Source organism: Callospermophilus lateralis, chromosome 1 (assembly GCF_048772815.1).
Source record: "Callospermophilus lateralis isolate mCalLat2 chromosome 1, mCalLat2.hap1, whole genome shotgun sequence".
NCBI classification, from domain to species: domain Eukaryota; kingdom Metazoa; phylum Chordata; class Mammalia; order Rodentia; family Sciuridae; genus Callospermophilus; species Callospermophilus lateralis.
Window position 1 is genome coordinate 201,670,341 of NC_135305.1, and position 26,314 is coordinate 201,696,654.

A 26,314-nucleotide genomic window follows, 5' to 3' on the forward strand; every position below is an offset into this window, starting at 1 on the left:
GATCTATCACTGCTAAAAGTCTTGAGGGTCAGAGAGAGCAAATTCTAGCTAGATTCAAGTCCTGTTTTCCACTCACCCTGAGGGCTCAGTTGCCCCCTGTCAGTGCCACAATGAGAACAACACTCACAGATCTCTTTTCAACCAAGTTAGTCTGGATTGCAATTTTGCCATTTGTAAGCCAAAAAACATCCTGGCATTCAAATTTTGAGCACGTTTCTTGAATACACTGTAGGCTGGTTTTGTTAGTATTGGGTCCAAATTTTTTTTTTTGCATGTATGAAACAACAACAACAACAAAAATCTGTCCTCATTACTGAGTGTCCGATTCAGGAACTCTGGGTTCTCTGCAGAGAGAAGGCTTTGTGGATCCCTTCAGAGAAGGAGGGACGCATCCCCATCACTTGTGAAGTGAGTAAAACTGCTGCTCAGAATGCTCCCCTGCCTACTTCTTTGCGATTCGGATGGGGAGAAACTGTCGTGGACCGAACGACCACAGAGGACAGCCAGGTACTTCCTGTACAGGTAGCAGAGGTATCTTCTGAACTTCTCCCCAGCGAATGCATAGATGAGGGGATTGAGGCAACAGTGGCTAAACGCCACCGTCTCAGTCACGTTGAGGGCCAACTTCAGATTCCTCCTCATGTTGCAGCTGGGAAAGAAGTCGTAGAGTTTGAGAGTCTCTAGGAAAATCATAATGTTGTAGGGTGTCCAGAAGAGGAGAAACACGATGACCACCAGTAAGATGAGCTTGATGGCTTTAGCTTTCTTTTGGTTCTTGCAGGAAAACAGGGTCTGGAGGATTCTGAAGTAGCAGAAGCTCATGATGAGCAGGGGCAGCAGGAAGCCAAGAAAGTTCACTTCCACGTTGCGGAGCACTGGCCAGATTTCCTGGAGGACCTCGGGGTAGTCACCCAGGCACTCGTTTTCTTTTTGCTTTGTGAACATGAACTGGGGTGCCGCTACCAGGATGGCCGCCGCCCAGACGCCCAGACTGATGGTGACGCCGTGTTGCACCGTCCGGTTGTTCATGGAGTTGGCGGCCAGGACAATGGCCAGGTACCTGTCGATGCTGATCACAGTGATAAAAAATATGCCTCCAAAGAAGCCGATGAAGAAGAGGGCGGTGGTGAGTTTGCACACGGCGTTGTGGAAGCCTTGTTCGCTGACCACATAGTGAGTCCAAAAGGGCAGAGTGGCTACGAAGAGCAGATCGCTCAAAGCCAGGTTCAGCAGGTAGATGTCGGTGATGCTCTTGCGCTTCCGGCTGTTGTTGAGGGCCATCACCACCAGCAGATTGCCCACCAGGCCAAAGGCAAAGACAACAGAGTAGAATATGGACAGGAACACGGTCCCAAAGTCCACGATGTCCCCCACGTAACAGGCTTCAGCAGATAAGTCATACTCAAATTCTTCAGTTGATCCAGGGAAGGTGGGCATGGTGAGGACCTGGATCAGAAGAGAAAACAAAGCGGCAGGGTTAGTCCTCACAGGAACAAATCTGGAATTCTAATTGGTCCATGGTGGAAGCAGGAAGGAAGAAACAAATACCAGTCGCTTCCTGCCTTCACACCTGCCATCTTGTTCATCTCCACCCCAATCTGGTGGCGGAAGCTGCCACAGAAACCTTTGGCAAGGGAGGCAGCCAGGCCCCCCGACAAGGTCAAAGAGAGGTCCCCAAGAGGACTCGGTCAGCAAGCATTTGGATCTAGGTCTTTGGGAACTTGAGACAGATCTCTTTCATTGATTTTCAAAAGTTTCTCCAAAAGGTGTTGAGTTTGACTAGTGTATAGATAGGGGAAGGAGGATCAAGGACAGAGGTGAAGGGCAGGATAAGGAGAAGTGACAGGGGAAGCTTCTTTTCCGCCCAATCTTTCCCCAAACAATTTTCTATGCTCTTTTTTTATTTCCACCTTCACCAACTTCTGGCCTCTCATTTTTCCTCCATGAAGCTAAGCCTGGAGACAGAGGTCTCAAAGATTTCCCTGTTTTGTTTTTGAGAGCCCTTTCTCCTCCTCTTCCTCTTGGAACCAACAAGTCCTTCTTGTCCTCAGCAGGGATTAGGCAGAGTCGTGCTTTCTCATGAATCACCTGTTTTGTGTTGCCCAGGACTGTCAGCATTCCCACCTGTGGGAAATCCTTCAAACCCAAGCAACCTGGGACTAATGGCCCATCCTCCAGCCCCAGCTGAAGAGGAGCACTGTCATGATCCAGGGTTCTGCAGTCACAGAAGGATTGACTGGTGCAAGACCAGAGGAGCTCACGGTTGGACCCAAGAGACTACTTCTCCTAGTTATTACCAGCCCTGGCCTTCCCCCACTAACCTTATCTCCTGGTTTCTTTTGAGCAAAAACTGAAAAAGAAGACATTTCTGCACAGGTTGGGCATCAAGCTTGCCCTCTTCCCACTCTTTTCCCATCCAGTACTTGCAGGACATTTACTCCAGAGGCAACAGACAGGCCACCCTCTCCCTTTGCTCTTCTGGCACCTCCTCTTCCTTGTGAGACCACAGGCAGGCTCAGAAACCCCGAGCGTCTCCAAGCAGGCCTCCTGGTTGTCAGCACCTCTTTCTTCATCAAAACTGAAAGCAGAGCTCATGGTTCTCTAACCAAGGGAGTTTCCACACCCTACTGCATCCTGGCCATGATGGTTTCACCCAGGCGGTATCTCCCACAGCCCACCCAGCTGAGGTATTGCTTCTCCCTGCCCTGCCTCCGGCATGTCCTGCATCTCACCCAGTCTCTTCTGCCATGAAATAGGCCGAGGCTGCCAGTCCTGGACCTTCTCAGTCTGCGATGGAGTGTTTGACCCTAGGAAAAATGTGTGAGTTCCCTGCTTCAGGCTGCAAGGCCCTTTTCTTGGAAAAGGTGTCTGGCTGTGACCATTTAAGTTGATAAGCATTAATTGCTGACCTGATCCTGTTTTGAGTTCTACAAGAGCAAGCTTCATCTGTCTAAAGCTGATGATGAGGAAACAGGAATTGGTACTCAGTGTGTGAAGATACTGCTGTGTAAGAGAGGAAACAGTCAAGTCCTCGAAGGTTGTAAGGTAGGGACCCTGGGCTAGACAGTCTCTCTCCCCTTCTGCCCAGTGAAAAGAGCTGGGAAAGCTGACTTCAAAAGGTTAAAACCAATAAAAATTGTTCTGCGTTTCTTTGTGCCTGTGATCTGTCCATCAGCCCCCAAACTTCTGTGGACTTGAGTTCTCTTAAGGTTGAACCCCAGGTCTGCCCTCTCTGGCTAAGTGATGGGGGAGCTTGGAATCTCTGGGCCTGATGTTCCTCATCTGCAAGGTTGAGATGCAGTCTCACACCTGCCCACAGAGCTGTCCTAAAGAGAGAAACTGTTCTAAGTGTGTCACATACAGCAGAAACTTAGTAAATGCTACTTCCTTCCTGCATTAGGTGAGGCTGCAGAGGTTCTTTGAGCGTTTGGACTCATCCAGGTTGCCTGTAGACAATCCCACTCTGGGCATCGTGGAAATTTGGTATTTAAAGGTTCTAAAATTTCCCCCCGAAATAATAATCAAAAAATGGTTTCTTTTTAGATTGTTATTTATTTATTTATTTAATCGGTAGATGGACACAATACCTTTATTTTATTTTTTTAAATGTGGTCCTGAGGACCGAACCCAGTACCTCATACATGCAAGTGTTCTACCACTGAGCCACAACCCCAGCCCTTTTTAAAAATTATTTTAAAGCGGGGGGGGGGGCGGGTAAGCCAGTTTTTGCTAAGCTTTTACTAAACTGCTAGGCTTATTGCCAGACATTCCATGTGCATTGTTATCCATTGAATCCTCTCTGCAATTCTGAAAGTCCTATGTTTAGTTCACTGCACTGGATGGCTCCAGGGCTATTTGAAGACTGGGGCAGGACCCTGCGTGGAGAAGGCAGGGACAGTTAAAACTAAGCAACTATTCCGCTAGCTAAGGGGTAAGGGGTCCCAATCCAGCATCCTACCTTGCTGTGTGACTCGGCTGCCACACACACAAGAACACCTTCTCTAATTTGTTCCAAGACTCCAAATAAGCCAGAGGAGGTCCTGATTGGAGGGGCCCAACATTCATGCAAATATATAAATTGCCAGGGCTCAACATGCCTAAGCTCCTGGAGGGATTAGTTAGACCCCACCTCAGCCACAAAGGGGCCTCTTGTCTCAGTGGGAAATTCACACAAAGTCTTGAGATAAAGACCAAATTGGGAAGTGGGTCAATACATCCCTGCAGATGGGACACAATTTCAGGAGATGCTGTGGAAGGAATGACCTTGCCCGGCTGGTGAATATATTACTTACCAAGAGCCAAATGGCAGATCTAGCTCAGGACAATCACTGCCGTCCTGAGAGTCTGCCCATCAAGGCCACAGAAACCCTCAGCCACCTTTATCCTGGCTCCTTGATGGATCAGATTCAGGCCCAGCTCCTACAGGAGTTCCTCTGAGCACCAGCACAGTGCTATGCATATAGTAGATGCATGCTAGGCGTACTGTAATCCCTGCTGGGAGCCATGCTACTGAGGGAGGAGCAGGAAGTGTGTTTCTTTTGACAGCCCCTATGTGATTCCAAGGGACTGGAGACCTTAAGTGCTCTTCACGTCCACGAGAGGCACAGCAAGGTCAAGGCCCCGGCTCATTGCACAACTAGAAGTGGGGGAGTGGGACTGAAGCCCAGGCCACACTCTTCCCAGCCCTTAATGCACCCCCCCCCCCCAGGATGAAGGATGGCCAGGGAAAAAAGATGGGGACACAGTGACTATCAAACAAAGTGGAGTCCTTGGAGGTAAAAAGTCAGCAGGGCCACTGTCTCAGCTTCTTCCCCTCTAAAGAGCAACGTTGGGGTTTGTGGAGAGCCAAAGAATGCAATGACACCCAATTGCTTATTGGGGTTTATCCAGAGATATGCTCACACACAAGCTCAAGGAAGTGTGCACTCAGACCCTCACCACAGTGAGCCTTAAATAGACATGAAGAGGAACCACTTCAGTACCCATTGGTAGGGACAGACCACACAAAACCACGATAAATCCAAAGAACAGAACATCAAACAATTGCTTAAAAAAAAAAAGAAAAAAAAAAAAAGCAAAGCCAGGCAGATCTGTGTTCTGTCATGGAACCATCTCTAAGAGACACTGGTAAATGAGGTACCAGGCACGCACTGTGCTGCTCTCTGTGGAAATAATATTGTGGGTATGTTTTGGGTGAGGTCTGAATACCTCTGGAGGGTGGAGCAGTGGTGGTAACCATAGTTCATGCTGGAGGGCATGAATGGAGACTAGAAGATGATGGGGGGTGTGGGGGGATTTTAATTTTTACTGTAAACTTTTGGAATTTTTTTTTTCTTTTTTTGGTACTGGGGATTGAACCCAGGGCCTTGCACACGCTAGGCAAGCACTCTACTTCTAAGCTAACATCCCCAGCCCCCAATTCTCAGGATTACTTTACCATGTACACACATTACCTATTTTGGAAGTGATTTTAAATGTTTCTTTTGGAATTTTCAAGATAAAAATAAACAAAAATATGAAGTATAGGAAAAATTAAAGTAAGTAACCTGGTACAAATACCAGGCACATGGTATGTTTAATAATACATGGTATTTGACATATAAAAGGATTATCTAGACTTTATGGGCAAGTAGGTGTACTCAGAGAGGGTGAATAACTTGCTTAAGGCCACATAGTTTATTCATGGCAGAGCACTTTTTTTTTTTTTTAACTTTGCATTATACCCCTCCCCATATCCCTCCCTCAAGACTGGGAGATCCCAAAAGAATCACATTTTTTTTTTTCAGCTGTGTAGATCAGGATTTAGGAAAGAGAGGCCTAATTTAGAACAAAGGCTATATAAATGTTTATGGGAGGATATATAGTTTATTATAGACCTTCATTCCTAATGACCTTGGTAAAGGTGCCCCCCCACACCCACTGTTTTGACAAGGTCACAGTGAGGATAAGTGCTGGCAAAGCCGCACAGGTGGGAAACCGAAACCATGAGACCCTTTTTGATGTCATTGGGACTTTTTATTTTCATGCTTCTATTCCTGACAGAAAGCACGAGTATGCTTATTGCTAAACCAAATTAAATTTCAGATGGCTAGAACATAACGGGTAGTCCATGCCTTGAAGGCTGTTCTACTACTTCTCAGCATATCGAGGACAAAATAGAAGGCTGTTCTACTATCTCAGTACATGGAGGACAAAACTGATAATAAAAATATAAGATATAAGATATAAGAACTAGTGTACCTTGACTAAGAAACAAAGAAACTTTTGAGAAAGCAGCTCAACCCATTTTATGAGAATAAATGTTGGAATTAATTAAATTAGCTTTATAAGACACAGTTTAGAATAATGTTAGAAATATTATTTTATTTAGATTCTTAAGTTTAGAATTCTTAAGTTTTTAGCTGTATGGGTCCTTAAGATGCTTTAAAAATAGTTTATAGACTTTAGGATATTTTAAGTAGAAGATTTAAGGGGACTTCTTTAGATGGGGATCTTCGATTAGAAATAAAGTACAGGTGTACTTTAAACTTAAAGGTTAATGATAAGTTGGGAGACTTAGAGTCTGGTTACGTAGTTTGGCATCTGTTAATAAGAAAATAGTACATCTTGGGAAAATCAGAAAAATGCAAATTAATGACATATTTTATTAATTATTTTGTACCCCTAATGATTGTTAAGGAAATATCACATCCTGGGAAAATGTAAATTGATGACGCATTTTTCTATACCCATAATGATTGCAAAGGGAATGTCACATCTTGAGAAAATCTGGAAGTTGTAAAATCAATGACGTATTCTATTAATGATTCTGAATCCATAATGATGAGAAAAATTGTAATAAAAGATGACCCAGAGAAAGCTGCATTAAAGCTCTCTCTCTCTCTCTCTCTCTCTCTCTCTCTCTCTCTCTCTGGAGATTGCTCCAATGGAACAACTCCTTGTCTCATTCCTTGTGCTGATGCCACTCAACCTTCAAGACCCCCTGGATCCGTCTGGGACAGGACCCCAGTTTTTGGTGCCTGAAACAGGGACCTGTAGGTAAGTCCCCTTGGCTTTAGCCCCCATTCTCAGAGTGGATAGGTCATTACCCGTGGGTTTTGTGAGCCCCCTGTTAATAAAGCAGGTGAGAGTGGGTAATTGGGTAAGAGAAAAATGGGTAACACAGAATCTAAGAAGCGAGGATTGTTCATTGATATTGTTAAACACATGCTTACAAAAAAGGGAATTCAGATCTCTACTTCACAACTGCAGAGGTTTTTTCATTTTATTCAGGAATGTTGCCCTTGGTTCCCTGAAGAAGGGACCTTAGATTTAAAAACTCTGGCAAAGATAGGAGAAGGTTTAAGGGCTTATTATTCTTACCATGGACCAGAAAATATGCCTGTAGATACTATAGTGTTATGGCCCTTATTAAGAGAGATGTTAGAACCAGCTCATGAGACTGAAACTTTAAAAACTAAAATTAGTTCCACTGAGCTTTCAGCTCCGACTGAGGAAACTCCTTTAAAACAAAAAGCAAAAGACAATGTTTATGTTATAAACGATGATGACAATAAGAAGCAACTCAGTCCACAAGATGAAGATGATATAGAAAAGGCAACTGCTAAATATTATAATGAAGAATTCCCTGCCTTTCTAGGCACAGGGCCTTACAAACCTTTTATAAAATCTCCTACCAAAGATAAACCAGGTTCTAAAATAAAAAATACCCTACCTCCTCCCTCGCAAAATGGAGGATTTAAAGGAGCCAAGAAAGAGGCTCTACAATCTGGAGACTTAGGTTTTACTTTCCCTATCACTTTTATTGATAGAGACGAGGAACAGTATATGCCTCAATGGGAACCCCTGCCTTTAAAAACTTTAAAAGAATTAAAACAATCTGTTCATGATTACGGGCCAGCTTCTCCTTATTCTTTACAATTAGTAGATACCATTGCCAGTAGATGGATGACCCCATATGACTGGTTTGCTACTGCAAAATCTTGTCTCCCCGGGCGGGGGGGGGACACATTCCTGCTATGGAAAACAGACTATAAAGATAGAGCTAAAGAGCGCTCTCGATATAATAAATCTGTAAACAGTGAAGTCACTCTTGATATGTTATTGGGAGAAAATGATTGGGCTCTGCCAAGTGATCAGTTACATTTGCCTCGTCCTGCTTTGGTCCAATGTTCACATTTAGCAGTTAATGCTTGGAGACAGTTAGAAAATACAGAAATTAAAGCTTCTGGCTTAACTACCATAAAACAGAAGCCTGAAGAACCTTTTGAAGCATTTTTATCCCGATTAAAAGATTTGGTGGAAAAAATTACAACTAATAATGAAGCTGCACAAATTATAATTAAACAATTGGCTTTTGAGAATGCAAACACTGCATGTCAGACTCTTCTGAGACCTATTAGAACGACAGGAAGTTTATCTGACTTCATTAAGGTTTGTGCTTACATGTCACCCTCGTATTTACAAGGTGTAGCCATAGCAGCAGCATTACAGGGACCAACAAATCCTCAGTTTCTTAAAGGGCTTCGAAACAGAGGGCAAAGTAAAGGAAATCGGGGTTGTTTTTCCTGTGGACAGATGGGTCATTTTCATAAGGTTTGCCCTAATAAAATTTTCAAACTAGAGAAATCGCACTTCCCAATCAGATGTCTAGACCCCAAACCCCGTGCCCGCGTTGTAATAAGGGATTCCACTGGGCAAAGGAGTGTCGCTCTAAATTTCATAAAAATGGGACACCTTTAGAAGGTGGTCCAATGCCAACTGTTCCTCAAAATTCCCCAGTTAATTCTAATAATTTACAGATAACTCCCAACCTACAACTGGGAAACTGGTAATAAGGCTAGCCTCGGGCCCTTCCAATAATAGAGGCCATCACCAATCCTTTTCAACAGGATATACTATAAGGGCTTTATTGAGAGCCACCCTGGATTCAGCAGGGTTAGATTTGGCATCTTCAGAATCAGTAGTTATTCCTTTAGATTCTCCTGCTTTAGCTATACTTACTAAAATACATGGGCCTTTACCTAAAGGTTCTCTCGGCCTTATTATAAGAAGCCACTCTACTTCTTTACAAGGGATTAAGGTTATTCCTGGAGTTATTGATTCTGATTATACTGGAGAAATTAAGATTTTAGTAGAGACTTCATCTCAAAAAACTTTGATTATTCATAAAGGGCAAAGGATTGGTCAGGTCTTGTTACTTCCCTCTTTATCAATAGGAAATCGAGCTATTTCAGAAGATCAAAGACAAACTCGAGGTTTTGGTTCTAGTGATGTGGCATTTTGGGTTCAAAAATTCAAAACTCTTGTCCTATGAAAAAACTAGAGATTCAAGGAAAAATAATTGGAGGTTTCTTGGTCACAGGAGCAGATGTTACTTGTATAGCAGGAAAAGATTGGCCCTCAACCTGACCTACAACCGTGACTCCCTCAGTACTTAGGGGACTTGGAACCGCTACTAATATAGCAAAAAGCACTCAAATACTTACATGGACTGATAATAAGAATTCAGGAACCTTTCAGCCATATGTGATTTCTTCTCTTCCTTTTACTCTATGGGGTCAAGATATAATGTTTAAAATGGGAATATGTCTCTGTACTGTCCTTGTAGAAGAGGCTCAACAGGATTTTTAATTGGGGCATTGTTGAAACAGCAGATAAAATAATTTGGAAAAATGATGAGCCTGTATGGGTAGAACAATGGTCCCTAACAACAGAAAAATTACAGGCTGCAGATTTGTTCAAAAAAAATTCAAACAACTTGAATTAAAACACACAGAGACATGAGGTGGGAGGGAAAGGGAGAGAAAAGGGAAATTGCATGGAAATGGAGGGAGACCCTCATTGCTATACAAAATTACATATAAGAGGTTGTGAGGGAAATGGGAAAATAAACAAGGAGAGAAATGAATTACAGTAAATGGGGTAGAGAGAGAAGATGGGAGAGGAGGGGAGGGGGGATAGTAGAGGATAGGAAAGGTAGCAGAATACAACAGTTACTAATAGGGCATTATGTAAAATTGTGGATGTGTAACCAATGTGATTCTGCAATCTGTATTTGGGGTAAAAATGGGAGTTCATAACCCACTTGAATCTAATGTATGAAATATGATATGTCAAGAGCTTTGTAATGTTTTGAACAACCAATAAAAATAATAATAAAATGAAAAAAAAACACACAGAGCCAACCAATAGTCCATAGAATACTCCTATATTCATTATTAAAAAGAAATCAGGTAAATGGAGATTATTACAAGATCTAAGAGCTATAAATGCTACAGGGGAAGAAGATATGGGTTCTCTACAACCAGAACTCCCCTCTCCACTAGCTTTCCCTAAAGGATTTCATGTTATGGTAATAGATTTACAAGACTGCTTTTTTACTATTCCATTAAATCCTGATGATTGTAAAAGGTTTGCTTTTAGCCTTCCCTCTGTCAATTTGAAACAACCATTCCAACGATCTCAGTGGAAGGTGTTGCCTCAAGGGACGAAAAATAGCCCTACTCTCTGTCATAAATATGTTGCATTGGCAGTACAACCAACAAGAGATAAATATAAAGATGCCTATATTATCCATTATATGGATGACATATTAATTGCTCATGAAAATGTCCAATTGCTTCATCATATTTTATTGAGGTTGACACAATCTTTACAAAATTTTGGTCTAATAATTGCCCCAGATAAAATTCAGCAATCCCCTCCTTTTAATTATTTGGGTAGAATTATAAGAACTCAAGCTATTTCTCATCAAAGTTTAAAATTATGGATTGATCATTTACAGACTTTAAATGATTTTCAAAAACTTTTGGGAGATATTAATTGGATTCGTCCTTTTCTGAAACTCACTACTGCAGAACTTAAATCATTATTTGATATTTTGAGAGGAGACTCAAACCCACGTTCTCCTCGTGTTTTGACAGAAGAGGCTAAACTGGCCTTACGCAAGGTAGAAGAAGCTATTAATAGACAACAATTGCAAAGAGTTGATTATACTCAGATTTGGGATTTTCTTATTTTTATCTACTCCTCATATACCCACAGGAGTTTTGTGTCAGTCAGGTCCTTTAGAATGGATGCATATGCTGGTTACCTCTAAGAAGGTTATCTGCTCATATCCTATTGTGGTTGCATTATTAATAATCAAGTGAAGGCATACAAGTAGAGGATTATTTGGGAAAGAAATGCATAATTTGGTGGTTCCTTACTCTAGAGATCAGCTAAATATGCTTATGGAACATTCTGAAGACTAGCAAATAGCCCTACAGGGATATTATGGTCACATTAAATTTCATCTGCCATCTCATCCTTTGTTATACCTGGTTAAGAAACACCTTATCATTTTCCCAAAATTGTTCTCTTCTGAGCCCTTATCTCAACTGCAGCCTTAGTTTTTACTGATGGTTCCTCAAATGGACAAGCATCTTTAGTTATTAATGATAAAACTTATGTTCAACAGACAGAGGAAACCTCTGCTCAGAGGGCAGAAATGGTAACTGTAATTATGGCTTTTACCCAGTTAAAAGATCAAATGTTTAATTTGTATACTAATTCTCAGCATATTGTGAATTTTTTTCCTCATCTAGAAACAGCTTCTCTTCCTCAGCACAAGACTACAACTTTTTCATTATCTTAATTCTTTACAAAAGTTGATCCTAGAAGGACAACATCCTTATTTTATAGGACATATTCGAGGACATTCTAACTTGCCAGGAGAACTGTTACAAGGTAATGCTTTGACAAATTCATTAACTAAACCCCAAATTCTTACTCCTCAAGAAACTACAGCTGGTCATGCTTTACATCATCAAAATCCCTCTGTCCTTCGACAGCAATTTCATATCCTAGGGAATCAGCTAGAACTATTGTTAGAAATTGTCAAACCGGCCCAACATTATTCCCAACTCTATCCATGGGGGTTAATCCTCAGGGTTTAAGACCTAATGATTTATGGCAAATGGATGTTACTCATATTCCTTCGTTTGGAAAATTGGATAAGGTTCGTGTCATTGTTGATACCTTTTCCCATGTGATTATTGCCTCAGCAAGAACTGGGAAGCATATAAAGATGTGGTCCAACATCTGCTTATTTGTTTCTCATATTTGGGGACGCCTAGCACTAAAAACAGATAATGCACCAGCTTATACTTCAGATGCTTTTAAAAATTTTTGTGACATGTTCAAAAATCTCTCATTTTATGGGAATTCCCTGTAACCCTCAAGGACAAGCTCTAGCTGAGAGAGGTCATCAAACACTAAAGGCTCCAATTACTAAACTTCAAGAAGGAGAATATGAATATAGTTCTCCTCATCATGTTCTACAACATGCCTTGTTTGTGATTAAACCACCTTAATTGTGACTATAAAGTCACAATAACTCCCATGCTAAGACATTGGGAAAGTGAAAAAAATATCAGCAAAACCCTTAGTGAAATGGAAAGACCTTGACGGGTAAATGGAAAGGACCTGATGTATTATTAACTTGGGGGCGAGGGTATGCTTGTGTCTTCCCACAGGACGCGGATTCTCCTATTTGGATTCCTGGTAGACTGATTAGACCCCATGTCCAGCCTTTGGAACAGGAAGCAGAAGAGATCGTGCCCTCCGGATCTCCAATACTTCCCACAATTGACCATGGTGCCCGAGGACGATCTGACAACTACTTTTCTCAGTTGAACTTCAACAGTTCTCAACCCTCACCTAGATAAGCATCTTCTACAAGACTCGCAAAACCACCGACTTGGGGACAGATAAAACAACAGACTTATCAAGCTCAAGTACTTATTTCTTCTTAGTCAAATTCCTATATGCCAGAAAATATATATATTGCTATGTTAGCCATTCTTGCCTGTCAAGTAGCAAATGTATCTTCTGAATATTTTGGGGCATGTTATCCTGACCCACCTATGTACCTGGGGAAAAGAAAATATTAGGGTATTTACCAATGGTACTGATCTCTTGGGTAGTGAATCTAGTTCTTTTATTACTCCTATATCAATTTATAATTTCAGTTTTAAGGGTCACAGTCTTTTACCTCCTCTTTGTTTTAGTATATATAGTGTTACTGAAACTGTAGTCTGTTTACAACTTCATTATAGAACTTTTTTAATTCAAATTCCCCAAATGAGGAAAGAGGTTTGAAGGATCTTTGAGTATTTTCTATTTTAGCTTTAGGTTTTCTTGATTTTAAAGATCTTTTACCCTCAGAAAGGCCTCCTCCTATGATCCAAGACTGTTTAAAAGCTGAGTCCCATCTTGATTATTCATGGGTAGGGGTAGATAGACAATTTGGATTTCCATCTTGGCATAAATGTATGTTTACTGAAACATCCATTCTTTCCAAAATTCTTCCAAAAAATTCTTCCTTGCCATTATATTATTTTTCTATTTTTAAACCTGACTATGATCATCGTAGATTTTTGTCATCAAATCCTTGGTATATTCCTCAAGGATGAACTGCTATGAGGTCTGCAGTGGAGCCTATGAATAGATGGTACTCAGCTGGATGGGTCACTCCTCTATATTTTACTAAAATCAAATAACATTATCAGGTCTATACAGAACTTTATAAGTTATTGGCTTCTTTAGGTATAATACATATCTATAGATGTATAGCATCTATAGATATGTAAATGAGTATATGAGCATCATTTTGTTACAGCTTGTGTGGGATCCCCCAATGCAATATTACTTAGAGACCAAGGAATTTTACAGATCTCAAAATTATAAGAGGAAACTTATGATGTTGTTTGTGAAGGCTGTACATTAACAAATTGTATTGATCCTAGTATATCAGCACCCAATCATATTTTAATTGTACATCAACCTTCTTATAATATATTGCCTGTTAAATTAGATTCTCCTTGGTATGATGATCCTGGGTTACGAGTATCAGATTTAGTTAATCAAACTCTAATTAGACCTAAATGTTTTGTAGCTGCCTTAATTTTAGGAATCTCAGCATTAATTGGTATAATAGGGTCCATAGTTGCTCCCACTACCGCACTAGTTAAAGAAGTTCATACTGTTTATCCTGTAAATGAGTTGTCACAAAATATTTCTACTGTACTTATGATCCAAGAACATATAGATAGAAAGTTAGAAGCAAGAGTTAATGCTTTAGAAGAGGCTGTCCTTTATATTGACAATCAAATTCAAAACATAAAAACTCGAATGACAACTAGATATCATTCTCAATTTAAATGGATTTGTGTTACTCCCCCACACATACAACTATTCTGAAGAAACATGGTTTCAAATACAATGTCATTTATGAGGATTATGGAGAGATACTAATTTAACCCTAGATATAGAGGAATTACAAGAAAAGATAAAAGATAGTAGTCAAGCACATATTTCAGAAACATCCGTTCCAGAGTTAGCTGATACTTTTGTTTCCAAATTGAATTCTTCAGTCTCCAGCAAAAGCTTATTTTCTATTTTAATCAATAGTGGTATAAGTGTTTTAATTATTCTTGTCCTTATTCTTGCCCTTCCAGTCCTCTTCAAGTTGCTGAGCCGCGGAATTCGTTCAGCCCATCTGGAACTACAGTTACTTAATTTAAAAAATAAAAAAGGGAGAATTGGTGAAGGCGCTCCCCCTCCCACTGTCTTGACAAGATCACAGTGAGGATAAGTGCTGGCAAAGCCGCACAGGTGGGAAACCGAAACCATGACACCCTTTTTGATGTCATTGGGACTTTTTTTTTTCTAAATTACAAAAAAGCTGCATTGTGCTTACTTGGTACATAGCCTGATATAAAGACGTTGTAAGATGAGTCATAAATTGCACTGAACTAATTCTTTGGTATGTTCTTTAGCTTAGAGTAGGATGTGCATCCCAGAGAAGGCCCTGCCTTGACTTAGGAATTTTAGAGAAAACACAAGGACACAGTTATGCAGGGCTCTTGGGCAGGAGTTGGGGCATCATTGGGACTTTTTATTTTCATGCTCCTATTCCTGACAGAAAGCACGAGTATGCTTATTGCTAAACCAAATTAAATTTCAGATGGCTAGAACATAACGGGTAGTCCATGCCTTGAAGGCTGTTCTACTACTTCTCAGCATATCGAGGACAAAAGAGAAGGCTGTTCTACTATCTCAGTACATGGAGGACAAAACTGACAATGAACAACAATCATTCCCCGAAAAGTCATGAGAACTTTAGGTACCACGTTGATTATATCAACTAAGAACCCAAGCTCATATCTCCAGCCTCTTAGAAAGCCTAATTAGTATGCTTATTGCACAAAGCTCACCATATGTAGTTTTATTTGATTAAGGGAAAGTTATGTTATACACTTAGGAAACTTAAGGCAAATAAAGACACATTCCCCCCTTTTCTATAAATCCTCTTTTACCTCAAATAGGGACTTAGGATGAACATAGTTAATATTGGCAGTAAGTGGACTGATGTTCAGAACTTGCCTTTCAGTGAGGGAGATTACAAAGATATAAGGACTAGTGTATCTTGACTAAGAAACAAAGAAACTCTTTGAGAAAGCAGCTCAACCCATTTTATGAGAATAAATGTAGGAATTAATTAAAGTAGCTTTATAAGACACAGTTTTAGAATAATGTTAGAAATATAATTTTATTTAGTTTCTTAAGTTTAGAATTCTTAAGTTTTTAGTTGTATGGGTCCTTAAGATGCTTTAAGAATGGTTTATAGACTTTAGGATATTTTAAGTAGAAGATTTAAGGGGACTTCTTTAGATGGGGATCTTTGATTAGAAATAAACTTTAAACTTAAAGGTTAACGATAGGTTGGGAGACTTAGGGTCTGGTTATGTAGTTTAGCATCTGTTAATAAGAAAATAGTACATCTTGGAAAAATCTGAAAAATGCAAATTAATGACGCTTTTATTAATGATTTTTTACCCCTAATGATTGCTAAGGAAATGTCACATCCTGGGAAAATGTAAATTGATGACGCATTTTTCTATACCCATAATGATTGCAAAGGGAATGTCACATGTTGGGAAAATCTGGAAATTGTAAAATCAATGATGTATTCTATTAATGATTCTGAATCCATAATGATGAGAAAAATTGTAATAAAAGATGACCCAGAGAAAGCTGCTCTCTCTCTGGAGATTGCTCCAACGGAACGACTCCTTGTCTCATTCCTTGCGCCGATGCCACTCATCCTTCAGGACCCCCTGGATCCCACTGGGGCAGGACCAGGGCAGGACCAGGGCAGGACTTAATGGTAACAGCATCTCCTGTTCCTGGTGGAGCTTACAGGGCACACGGTTGTCTTTTATGGTCACAGGCTAGGGGCCCTTGAATTCTGAGAGCTCTGTGGGTGCCTGCTTTGTTGAATGAATGAATGAATTAATTAATGGGTAAGTGATTGGAAGACCCAGAGAAGCAAGTTAAGAGACTCATCAACCTCTCATTGTGGAGCCCCAAGAGAGGAACACAGGCCCCAAAGCACAGCACAATCTGAAGGTGGTGTGGGGAACACAGCTTCCTCAATACACTCCTCTTGTGTGTGCTGCTGGGCATACCTGCTCCTTAAACAACTTCAGCTCTCTCCAGGTAAGTATTGAGAAATAGTGCTGCCTTGGTAACACAGGGTTTTATCTGCCTGGAAAGGCACAGTAGTCTTTGTGCTGGAGCCAGATCCAACCCAGTCTCAGGCTGGGAATGGAGCTCAGAGGTAGAGCACTTGCCTAGCTTGTACAAGGCCCTGGGTTTAATGCAAAACCAGGGAGAGCCCAGCAAGGGTTCTGTTTACACCAGAAACTCAAAGTCTGGGAAGACAGCCCCTCTGCTGAACGGTCCCCGAACTTTATAGCTTTAGCAAGGTCTCTTTTTAGGAACAGTGGTCCTGAGCTGTGTGGACCTTCTATTTCTGGATCCTCTGAGATGCTCAGGGATTGGGAGATGAACTTAAAGAGAGGGTATCGGCAGCAGGCGGCAGTGTGGCCAGCCCTTGGGGTGGCCCTCAAGGGAGGCCTGCCCAGACAGTGGCTTTCCTTTGTCTCTCAGGACACTAGAACCGGAATGTAAGGATCCATCAGGATGAGCCTTTGCAGCATCTTCTCAGCTAGGTTTCATACCCACAAGTGTTGCAAGCGGCAGGCACGGGGCACAGGAAAGGCTGTGCACGACAGCTCAGGGTAGCAGCCAGCAAGAACAAAACGCGCGTCTGTTCCCTAGCTAAGCAGAGACAACTTCTGCACAACTTCTGCTCTCTAAAATCCCCTGCTCTTGTGAATTGTGCTGCAGTAAACATTGATGTGACTGTGTCCCTGACATCAATGTTTATTGCAGCACAATTCACAATAGTTAAACTGTGGAACCAACCTAGATGAGTAGATAAAAAAGAAAATGTGGTGTATATATACACAATGGAATATTACTCAGCAATTTTAAAAGAGAATAAAAATCATGGCATTTGTAAATAAATGGATGGAGCTGGAGAATATAATGCTCAGTGAAGTTAGCTAATTCCAAACCAAATACTGAATGTTTTCTCTGATATAAGGAGGGTGATTCATAGTGGGGTTGGGAGGAGGGGTATTTGGGGAATAGAGGAACTATAAGGAGGGGAAGGGAGGGGGGGTGGGGGGGTAGGAAAGACGATGAAATAAGATGGACATTATTACCCTAAGTCCATGTATGAAGACACGAATAGTGTGACTCTACTTTGTGTGCAACCAGAGATATGAAAAATTGTGCTCTTTATGTGTAATATGAACTGTAATGCATTCTGCTGTCATATATCACAAATTAGAATAAAAAAACCCCTGCTCTACTCTGCTGCTCGTCCCCTCACTTCCTCTGGCCACTTCCTTTTCTCAGGCCTGCTCATTTATTTTTTGACTTTTCTTATGGGTGGGTGGAGATCATCGTCACCCCTCGTTCCTCCTGAGCTTCCTGTTTCCACACTTGCCTTCTCTTTTAGGTGGCCCCTGTCCATTTTCTCTTTCTCTCTGACATGCTTTCTTTGTTGTTCACCCCCCACCCCCCACCCCCGACCCTCTTTTGGTTGTACATTCTGCTTACCATTTTCCAAATCCAGGGTATCTTTCTGTTATCTATATATCTATCTATTTATTTTTACCATTCCTAGTCCCTGTTTAGGAAAACTTTGTGTGAAGTCTGGATTTGAGCTCCAGCCTAGAGCCAAGGAAATTGTGAGGCTTAATTCCCGCCCCCCCCGCCCTTTGGACCAACTGAAGTCAGAGAGTTGCTCGATCCAAACGTAGTGCATGAGATGCCCTGGTTCTTTCAGTGTTCCTAGAACTGCATGTTAACCGCAGAAAACTTCAGTTAAGAAGGAGCACATGTTGCCATGCCAGGGGCCTGCCAAGATCATGCTTCATACACACCATCTCACTGAATTCTGTCTACAATCCTCCATGAGAAATGATTGCCCTCACAAATGGACCGACAGAGGTTCTCAGAGATTTGGTTAACTGCCCCACAATGCCATACAGCCAGGATTTCAATCCCAAATGCACCTCTGCACAAACCTCTGTCTTTCCTGCACTGCATGATGCTTTTCTGCTTGGAGGGGAAGTCTGCAGAATATCACAGGCCACTTCCCTAGAACTAAGACTCAGGAATAGTAGACACAAGTCCTCTGAAAGAAGCTGGTCCATGATACAACCCTGAAGTGCTTAGGTTTCTCCTTTCTAGGTTCAAAGCCCAGCAGGCTGACTCTCAGGGAATGATGGCAAATGGAAAATGGGGAGGGCGGGATATTACTTGTGCCTCTGGCCACCACTAGGAGGTGTTCATATCTGACCCCCAGAATCTAGCTCTCATCAGCAGAGGTGAAGAAATTGGGATCATTTTCTCTGGAGAAGAAAAGGATGAAGGGTGAAGGATCAGCCTATTTCCTGCCTTCGGATATCTCATGGTGTTTATTTATTTATTTATTTATGACAGTGGAATGCATTATAATTCTTATTACACATATAGAGCACAATTTTTCATATCTCCAGTTATATACAAAGTATATTCACACCAATTCATGTCTTCATACCTGTACTTTGGATAATAATGACCATCACATTCCACCATCATTAATGCCCCCTCCCACCCCTCTGTTCTATCTAGAGTTCATCTATTCCTCCCATGCTCCCTCTCCAGAGCCACAACCTTCCTAGGCGACCTGTGCACTTTATGCCTGAATTCTGGGAGACCCTGGGCAGGTTGCTCTAGCCCTGCCTCAGTTTCCTGATGTGTTAAATGAAATCATGGGCCAGATCACCTCCAGAGGTCTTGCCAGCTCTGACACACTCAATTTTTCAACAAAAATTCAACACAAGGAATCAACCTTAAAGACAAATGTGAGTTCTAGGTCAGTGAAAGCATGTGTCTGCTGCCATCAGCCTGCCCAGGGTGTGTGACATGCTTGGGTCACAGCCTAGGAGTGTTCAGATGAAGTTCTAGTTGGAAGCAGAACTAGATCTGTTGATTTCCAGTACCACCCCCCAACCCCGTCGCGCAAAAAAAAAAAAAAAAAAAAAAAGTTCTCGAGCTTAACCTTGCACTAAAAAGGAATATTCTTAGCCTGTCACCACATCTATAGTCCTGGCTGCTGGGCCATCTGGTTTTACCAGATTCGGATGGTTTTCCCATGTAGGGTGCCACTATTTTTACAACATGCACCCCTCAGAATACAGAGAAAGCTGAGGCCGATGGTGGATGGAGGGGGCTTCAAGTCCAAGTTAGGGAACTATAAGGAAAAGGTTTTACAATTTGTATCCTATCCCCTGTGCAAGTAAATTGAGTGACTATCCCCAAAGAACCGTGAACTTCTCGGTGTTGTCCAACCACCGTGGTTTTATGCAGCACAAATGCACACACCCAAACCAAAAAGTACCAACAAGAGAAAACCACACGTGAGGTACCCTGGACCCACACTGGTTTTGTGAGTTGCCCCTTTCCAAAGCTTGCTGTTGCTTGGGGTTTGACACTCTTTCCTCTTCAAAGTACTTTATGGTATTTATTTATTTCTGTCAAAATGAACTGTAAAATTTTGAAAGAAAATACTTGATAAAAAAAAATTTTAAAAAATCGAGACAGAGACAGACTTGTTAGTTATTCAATTATTAATTAAACCAATATTTATTGAGCATGCTTACCCTACGCTAGTATAAGAGCAAATAAATATTAAAAACAAGAGATTAATTCTCCTTGCTGAATATCAGGGAAGAGATTCTCTTCGCTTCTTTTTCCCCCCTTAGGGCATTTACTTTAGAAAATTTGTAATTGCAAGTATTTCTTCCTCTCTTTGAATGTGTATCTGTCCTTTCTTGAAGCTTGGTAGGCTTTTTTATCTGTTTCATGACTGGGATTAGGCCTTTCTCAAGGACCTGCACATCATCTCTTTGAAATGTAAGAAGCAAAGGGCCTGACTTCAGGGCCCTGCTCCAAGATGCAAATCAACTTTGTTACCAAGGAAAGAGAAGGATGCTTCCTCCTGGAAGGAGCCAGTCAGCTAACTCAGTGGCCACCCTGACTACCAGATAAGGTTGGGCTGAAGTCTGCATGAGAGATGGTGCTGTCAAGGCCTCTCACTTGGTGACTAGCTGTTCCTTATCTGAGAAACATGGGCAATAATGGGGTGTGCCTGCTGGCTATAGAAGAGGATAAGATTTTTATTCTGTCTTGCAGTCTCTCAGTGGATCACCTGTGATGTGGATCACATGCTAATTTTCTGTGTGATAAATTCTGAATATAAATGTTTAAGATATAGTTCTTGTAAATGTTATTGTGTAACAATGAAACATATCCAGGGGTTGGTCTCTACATGTGTCCCCATTAGGACTGGAGATCACGATGAAGGGTCACAAAAAATGTTGCCATTTAGGCTGAGACTTAAAGGTGGGAGAAGCCTTAGGAGTGACAAAGAGGGGGCTGGCAATGAATGGAGGTGGGCTTTGAAGTCAAAGGCTCAGAGGGGCTAGCTCAGGGTGGTTTCTTGGGCAGAGAGAAGGAAGTGAGGCTGGACGTGCTCACATGTCCCGGGAACATTCTGGAAAGCCCAGTTTAGCCTGAGTGGAGGCTCAGGTAAGGATGCAGAGAGCCAAGGTGGGAAGCAGAAGAGGGGTGAAAGAGGAGCTGCAAACTTGACCCTAGGAAGCTAAGGAAAAAACATTAAAGACTTTGAAACAGTCCCACACGAGAGATTGCTAGATGTCCTCTCTCGCTCACCGTTTGGTGATATCACCTTCTTTCATTGTCTGAGCTAATTTGTAATGCTCTAACTAATAGAAACTAATAGGAGTTATGATTGACAGATGCAAGGCAAGCACCCATTCTTGTTCATAGACATAAAAATTGTGTGTGATGGAGATGCACTGGGAAGTGCCCCATGGAACTGTACCAATTTTGCATTTATCTGTAAGTTCATCTCAGCCTCTCTGGAAGCATCCCATCCCATCCCATTGCTGTGGCTGTCATCTGTTCATTCTCACAGCTGTGTAGGAATGCACTGGGTGAATGTTCCACAGTTTATCGTTATTTCTATTGCTGATGCACGTGAGTGTGACTTTCCTTTTGGATCCAGTTTGGACATTATTGCCATGCACATTTCTTAAAACATGGATGCATTTGAAAAACCCAATGATGAAAATAGTAATAATTGCTGGAGAGGATGTGGAGGAAAAGGAACACTTTTCCACTGTTGGTGGGATTGCAAATTAGTACAATCAGTTTGGGGGTTTCAAAAGACAAAGCATGGAACCCCCATATGACCAGTTTGTCCTAGAGAATTAAAATCATCTGACTACAGTGATACATGCATATGCATATTTATAATAGGAGCACCATTTACAAAAGCCAAATATGGAACCAGCCAGGTGTCCATCATTGGATGAATGGATAAAAAAAATATGGTATGTATACACACTGGAGATTTATTCAGCCATAAAGAAAAATTGAATTGTGTCCTTTGCAGGAAAATGGATGGAAGTTGAGAACATTGTGTTAAATGGAGATAAGCCAAACTCAGAAAGTCAGGGGTCCTTTATTTTCTCTCATATGTGTAAGCTAAAGAAGAAAAAGGAAAAGAAAGTGGGTGGGTGGGTGGATGGGGGGGATCTCATGAAAATTGAAGGGAGATCAGTAGAGGAAAGGAACCAGTGGGGGGGAGGAGGGAAGAGAAAAGGAAAATACTAGGGAATGATATTAGTCAAATTATATTGTTATAGTGTGTGTATGAACGGATACGTAAAAATAAGCCCCACCATTATGTACAACTGTAATATACCAATTGAAAAATGGAAAAAATAAAACATTTTAAATATTAAAAAAAATCCAGCACAATGTTGAGTCAAAGAAACCAAACTGAGAAATAGACCTCTGAATGAGCCCACGCATATGAAGATCAAAACCAGACAACGCTAAACCATGTTGTTTGGGGGCGCAGAGGTAGATCCGGTGAAGCTACTAGGAAAAGCAAGAAAACAATTGCCCTAAAGTCAGGGTTGTGGTTATTTGTGTGGCAGGAGGGGCCGTGGTTAGGTGGGGGCGTGAGGAAGACTTTTGGGAGCAGGCCAGGTTCTTTACATTGGCCTGGGTGGTGGTTACATGACAGATGGGTTTTAATAAGTTGTTAACCTGGGTACTGTTCTTTCAGGGTGTTATATTCCACAATAAACATCAATTTAAGGAAAAGGACAAAGGTAGTCTCAAAAGATATTTAAGAGGATGTAATGGAGATTTTTTTTTTCCTTGACCCAGACTTACAACTCCAAATAGTTGAACTTTGGTCAAATAATAAGATGAGGTTGTTGAAGCACCCACTGTGGCCAGAGGCCACAAAAATTCCACTGCAGGGCTGGGGATGTGGCTCAAGCGGTAAAGCGCTCACGTAGCATGCGTGCAGCTGGGTTTGATCCTCAGCACCACATACAAACAAAGATGTGTCCGCCGAAAACTAAAAAATAAATATTAAAAAATTCTCTCTCTCTCTCTCTCTTTAAAAAAAAAAATTCCACTACTGATGTATTCCGAGTCCTTGAAGAGGAAAGGCAGGACCAAGTTCAGGTGGCAATCTCAGTCTCCTTTGGTTCTTCCGGGCAGATTGAGTGACAGGAGACAGCCTGCCTCTTGGAACTCCCAGAGTGCCCCCTGGGAATCAAAACGAGTCCTCAGAAGAGCCAGCTGAGACTTGGACTTCATCATCCTGCTTCAAATGCCTGTGAGCTGCTGAGGGGCAGTGTGAGCTGCTTCCCCCATTAGCTCATCTGCTACAAGGGTTGAATCTGAACGTCTCTGGGCTCATGACTCCAGGGCAGAGGGTGGGCTGGGGAGGGGTAGGTTGATGCCCTGAGTCTCAGAAATGATGCCAGGGTCTCTGGTTTGGGAAGACCATAGCTGACATAGCTGCCCTTCCACATTTGACTGGGGTGGGGCAGGGCTGCCTGGAGTGGGTAGAGAAGAGAACAGAAGTTGGCTCTGAATTGAGTCAGCTCTGACACATTCTCTCCTCTCCTGACCCTACAACTCTGGATCTCTTACAATCTCCCTTGAAAGTAATCTGTGTTCATACTGAGTGTGGTGGCACTTGCCTATATCTGAGTGGCTCAGGAGGCTGAGGCAGGAGGATCACGAGTTCAAAGCCAGCCTCAGCAACTGCAAAGCCCTAAGCAACTTAGTGAGACCCTGTCTCTAAATAAAATACAAAATAGGACTGGGGGATGTGGCTCAGTGGTCTAGTGCCCCTGAGTTCAAGCCCCAGTACACCCTGCCCCCCTAAAAAAAAAGAAAGTAGTTGGTGTTCTCAAGATACCCAAGCTTTCTAAGCCTCAGTTTTCCCATGATAGTAACATAGATTTTATTTTTGAACATGAAACATGGGCCAAGCAGTGTGCTGGGACTTTATATGCCATGCCCCTCATCATCACAAAAAATCAACACCTATTGAATCCTGGCTTCAAGGACTCATGGACAATGTCCTCTGTGACAGTAGGAAGTGGACCTAGCAAGGCCAAGTTATGAGCACAGTTTCTAAGGGCAGAGGAGCCAGGACTTCTCTCCAAAGCCAAGCAGTGTCTGCAGCCCACTCTGTGAAATGGGGACAATTGAGGAGAGGGTTGGGGAGGTAGATTGTAAGGAGACAAATGTGCAGCTGGCAGAGTAATTGCTCCTTCCCAGGGGACGGTAAGTACCAGGACAGTCTGAGAGCCAAGAGGGGTCAAATTGAATTTGGATTGAGACATTTCCTGCCCTAATCTCTTTGTGAAAATAAAGCCAAGTGAAGAAGGTGAAAGGGAAGAATCTACCCTGGCCTTCTTTAGGCCATTTCTGCTTTCCAGAGGTCCCAAGTCCTAGTCACTGCCCCCTCCCTTGACCCAGAGTGGCTCCCAAGGCTCAGCAGCTCATGTGTCCTTCCCATCTGCCTCCTCCCTGGAAGCCTAGGCCCCGTGGATGACCTGTGCAGGGAAGTTTTCTTGACTGTTTTCACATGGTTTGCTATTCTTTACTTTTGATTTAATTTCTTTTCGCCTCAAGTATTCTATATCTAGTATTTAAATCAATAACAATAAGAACTTTTTTTTTTTGAGTAGGAGGAAGAATCTTAAATTCCCTCATCTTTCTCTGGACTCAGATGTAAATTCTGTGAGGTTATGATTGACAGATGCAAGACAAGCACCCAGAAAAAGATAGCCACAGCTGGTCCTCAGCTGTGGCCTCTGAGAAAGGGCGGCTGTGGTGAAGCAGGAACATATTTCCTCTGTTGCTTTCATAATTTCTTTGCAAAGATCACATTTTCCAATGGCACAAACCTTCTGAGCCCAAGTGTTCTCACAGTGGGTTATGTAAGCACATATCAAAATTGAACAGTAAATTTGTATCAGAGGTCTATTAATTAAAAACATTTTAATTAAAATGCAATATGTGATCATTATAAAAAATTGCAGATGGTGCCAGACTCGGTGGCACACACTTGTAATCCCAGTGGCTTGGGAGGCTGAGGCAGGAGGATCATCAGTTCAAAGCCAGCCTCAACAACTTATCAAGACTCTGTCTCAAAATAAAAAATAAAATGGACTGGGGACTGTTGCTCAGTGGTTAAGCACCCCGGGGTTTGATCTCTGATACCAAAGGGGGAAAAAATTGTAGATGGTGCAAAAAAAGTTTGGGAAAAAAAAAAACATAGAACTACCCATAATTCTACTCTCTAGAATCAAGCACAATTATCTTTCAGTTTTTTTACATTTAATCTTTATATGTTTCTATTAAATACATTTATATTTATTGTAAATATTCAGATGTCATTTAAAAATACTCTTTAGCATTAAAAATTCACACATATACAAAAGCAGAGAGAATCTCCTGGCACCCATTACCCGGTTTCAACAATTAACAACTCATAGTTAATATTTTTAAAATATTTTTACAATTCCTTTATTTTATTTATTTATTTTTTATGTAGTTCTGTATCCAACCCAGTGCCTCACATGTGCGAGGCAAGCGCTCTGCCACTGAGCCACATCTCCAGCCTCATGGTTAATAGTTTATCTGTTTCCCACTTCATAGCACCACTGGATTATTGAATTTTACCCATAAAACTTACATGTGGGTCTCTAAAGGATATGAGCTCTTTTAAAAAGCCAGTACTATATCTTCTGTTTAAAAAAAAATAGCAGTAAGACCTCATTATCATCCAGATTCAATTTCGTATCTGCTTTTTTTCCGTTAAAGTCAAACCACAAGTTTTTCTCCATGTCCCTAAAATGTAATTGTTCACACTTCTAATTGTGTCCCACTATGTTATGTGTATTGTAGAGGATCTAGCCCACCCCACCCCCTGCCCACAAACACTCCCACTTTTCCACTCCATTGAACATATTTAGACTGCAACATCCTCGGGAAAAGGCTGGCTCATGAGCATACCAGCATCACACATCTACTCTGATCTCTTCCCTGGGGCCCCGCCCACCCCAACCCGCCCACTAAGGTGCACTTACCTTGACCCACTGGGAAAGAGAACCTCAGGATGTGCCAGTCAGCTACCCTGTCCTATGTAGACTCTGCCAGGGGCCAGTATTTCCCTTTCCCTCTCTCTGAGGGCATCTTTATTTGCAAAGTTAGCCAATAGTGTCTGGTTTCCTGTGAGGTAGACTATCTTTAGAGGCTGCAGCAAGCAAGCTCAGAAGCTCCAGCCTGGAGACCAGCCAATCTCAGGAGGCTCTGAATCTGTAAGCCTGGAGGGCTGGAACCCAGGGCAGACCTGGAGAAAGGGGGATGACTGGGACCAGGCCATTTACTCCCACAGGGAGGAGGGCAGGAAACAGGACCTTGCAGTCAGCCCAGTTCAGCTCTCCTGAATGGGGCTCTT

General features: G+C 41.9%; 1 protein-coding gene across 1 annotated transcript; it reads right to left on the minus strand.

The window, feature by feature from the left end:
* Positions 1-265: 265 nt before the first annotated feature.
* On the minus strand, positions 266-26,012 carry Cx3cr1 (C-X3-C motif chemokine receptor 1). The gene is made up of 2 exons (XM_076869174.2): positions 25,944-26,012; positions 266-1,446 (listed from the first exon to the last, which is right to left on the minus strand). The coding sequence occupies exon 2, from the start codon at positions 1,435-1,437 to the stop codon at positions 373-375; it is 1,065 nt and encodes a 354-aa protein (XP_076725289.2). The 5' UTR covers positions 1,438-1,446; positions 25,944-26,012; the 3' UTR covers positions 266-372.
* Positions 26,013-26,314: the final 302 nt, after the last annotated feature.